General features: G+C 34.4%; 1 protein-coding gene across 2 annotated transcripts in view; it reads left to right on the plus strand.

Annotated features, from left to right (window-relative positions):
• BRCC3 (BRCA1/BRCA2-containing complex subunit 3) overlaps positions 1–2,453 on the plus strand; it is an 84,742-nt gene extending 82,289 nt beyond the window's left edge. Inside the window, exons 10-11 of one of the 2 annotated variants that reach the window (XM_023508561.1) lie at positions 374–545; positions 2,120–2,453. In XM_023508561.1, the coding sequence (XP_023364329.1) occupies positions 374–525 (152 nt within the window). In that variant the 3' untranslated portion in view covers positions 526–545; positions 2,120–2,453. Of the gene's footprint in view, positions 1–373; positions 1,413–2,119 lie in introns of those variants that run through there. The other variant, XM_003802739.3, reaches the window with a different exon arrangement.
• The last annotated feature ends 407 nt before the right edge of the window (positions 2,454–2,860 follow it).

Consider the following 2,860-nt stretch of genomic DNA (forward strand, 5'->3'; position numbering starts at 1 on the left):
CAAAAGGGGTAAGAGCCTAATAAAGTACAGAGCTGCAAAAAAAAAAAAAAAAAAAAAAACCTATAAAACAAACAAAAAAAAGTACAGAGCTGGATATCTTTCTGCTCTCTGTAGAGCTGGGTTTCTCTCTGGATTATGGTTCCAGGGGTGTTCATAATGGCCTTCGAATAAGTATCTTCTTTGCTCAGCTCTATGTCTTTACTATGACTGGGCATAGAAAGTTGTTTGCCAGTCCTATTTATTACATTTTTTGCATTTCCTCCTCCAACCCCTTCTGCCTGTGCTCATGGTGAGGCTGTTGGTGAAATGGGAACATGCTAGTGGACAGCACTTTTCCACAGTTAATCTTATCTATGATTTTTTCCTATTGAAGTGTTTACCAAAAATCTGTGCAGTCAGATGTCAGCAGTCAGCGGGCCTCTTCTGCAGTGGTTGGAGGACAGATTGGAGCAGAACCAACAACATTTGCAGGAGCTACAGCAAGAAAAGGAGGAACTTATGCAAGAACTTTCTTCTCTAGAATAAAGCAGGAGACAAAGTGGGGGGTAAAAAACTTCTTTTCAATTTGTGTACTTACTAAATGTGATCTCAAAATGCACATAACTGTATAACAAAATGCATAACATGCAGGCAGAAAATGGAGTTGTTTTTATATCTTAGTGGATAAGTTTTTCACATTAGTTAATCACAAGATGTCTTCCTAAAAGTTTATTAGAGCTAACTGAACCCTCATCCCTCTAACTGGTCTACAAAGAGGATTTGCAAGATGATGTAAGTAGAATATGGAAATTATTTTTTAAAAAGGCTATTGGAGGTACATTGGCAAGGGATATCTTGGAATAAAATGTCTTGGAAATATATTTTAAATGTTTGTTTTTACCTTTTTTAACTTGGAAGTCTTTATCTTTATTTTCAAATACATGTACTCCTAGAGTAAATTAAAGAGTATTTCTTATTTTGATTTCATAGTTATGATACTTATGTTGAATAAGTAAATAATAAATACACTAGGGTTAGTGCAAACTGTAGGTGACTCAGGAGCTCCCAACCTCTATTCCTTGCCCATTCAGAAATTTGTCTCATGTCTTCCTTCCTGATTTCTACAATATGTATTCTGAGATACCTGTCTCTTGAATCTATGTGGGTGCCCTTTTTAACCAGACAGGTGAGTTCTAGCGTATTTGACTCTGACATGAATTCCTATTGAGTAGATTTGATCTGCCTAGGAATTTCCATTATATTATATACGTGTTTTTCCGGAAACATTTAGCATGTAGGATGTAATAAAAGTTATGCTTTAAAAAGTTCATTTTTTATCATGAGTAGACACAAATGGTAAGTCTATCTTCACAAAAGAGTCAGGACTACAGATCATGCCAAATCTAATAGACAATAGAAAAAGAAATACTTGAAAATCATTCACTTAATCTGGATACACCTGATATTAAAATTGGAGAAAATATATTATTTCTCCAATAATATATTGGCATGATCTGTTTTTTTGAAATTATCTTTTACTTTTATTTATAAATATTAGTTGTCTATTTTTTTGAGACTTTGGAGAAAACAAAATAAGAAGTTAACTGATCAAAGTATTCTATAATAAGACATATTCCTATCTGACAATATGAATGTTACTTTCTTTGCATTATTACTATTATTATTGCTTAATGTTTCGTTTCAGCAATCATCTGATTTCTTTTCTGAATGTATTTATCTTCATTTGTTCTTTATGAGGTTTTTGTTCTCAGTCCTTATGTTAAACATTGTTATTGTCATTAAATTTAGCCTTTTTAATTCTGTGAAGGCAAAAAAAAAAAAGAGGACTATTGCACACTAGAAATTAAAGTAATTAAGATTGTTTTTGGTTTTTGCTTTTGCTTCCTATTTCTCCCTAGATGTTGTTTTTCATATTTCAAAGTGTAGTCCGGAACCACCTGTATCAGAATCATTTGGAGGTCAAACTTTGTCTCTGGGTGTGGAACAAGGAAATCTGCATGTGTGCAGCTGATTCTGAGGCACACTAACATTTGAGAACTACTGCCATATGGCTTGTAGAATGTTATTGTTACATTTTCCATAATCTCCCACAGTTCGTGTCTATTTTCTTTCCCTATAGGGAAGATGAAAATATCCAGCATAAAATTAATTAAGCTAAATCAATTTTGAAGAAGAAAAAGTTGGATGACTCACATTATCCAGCATCAAGACTTATACAAAGCTATAGTAATCAAGATGGTATTAGCAAGTGAATGACACATAGATCAGTGGAACAGAAGAGAGAACCCCAGAAATAAACCCACATGAATATGTCCAACTAATTTTGACAAAGTAAAAAAGCAAGTCAATGGAGGAGCAATTGAATACCTATAGGCTAAAATAAATTAAATAAATAAATAAAGTGGACCTTAACCTAAACCTATCATCTTATATAAAATGTAACTCAAAATATATCATGGATTTAAATGTAATATGTAAAACTGTAAAACTTAGGAACAATTTGATATTTTGGGCTTTATCAAAATTAGAACCTTCTGTTTTGTAAAAAATGAAGAAGAGGAAAAAACAAGCTACAAATTGAGATAATTTTTTTGCAAACCATATATCTGATCAATCTGAAATATGAAAAGTGTGCTCAAAACTCCTAGACATTGGCTCGGCGCCTGTGGCTCAAGTGGCTAAGGCACCAGCCACATACACCTAAGGTGGCGGGTTCAAATCCAGCCAGGGCCTGCCAAACAACAATGATGGCTGCAACCAAAAAATAGCCGGGTGTTGTGGCAGGCGCCTGTGGTCCCAGCTACTTGGGAGGCTAAGGCAGGAGACTCGCTTGAGCCCAGGAGTTGGAGGTTGCTGTGAG

This window comes from Otolemur garnettii, unplaced genomic scaffold (genome assembly GCF_000181295.1).
Source record: "Otolemur garnettii isolate 467f Iridium unplaced genomic scaffold, OtoGar3 scaffold00259, whole genome shotgun sequence".
NCBI classification, from domain to species: domain Eukaryota; kingdom Metazoa; phylum Chordata; class Mammalia; order Primates; family Galagidae; genus Otolemur; species Otolemur garnettii.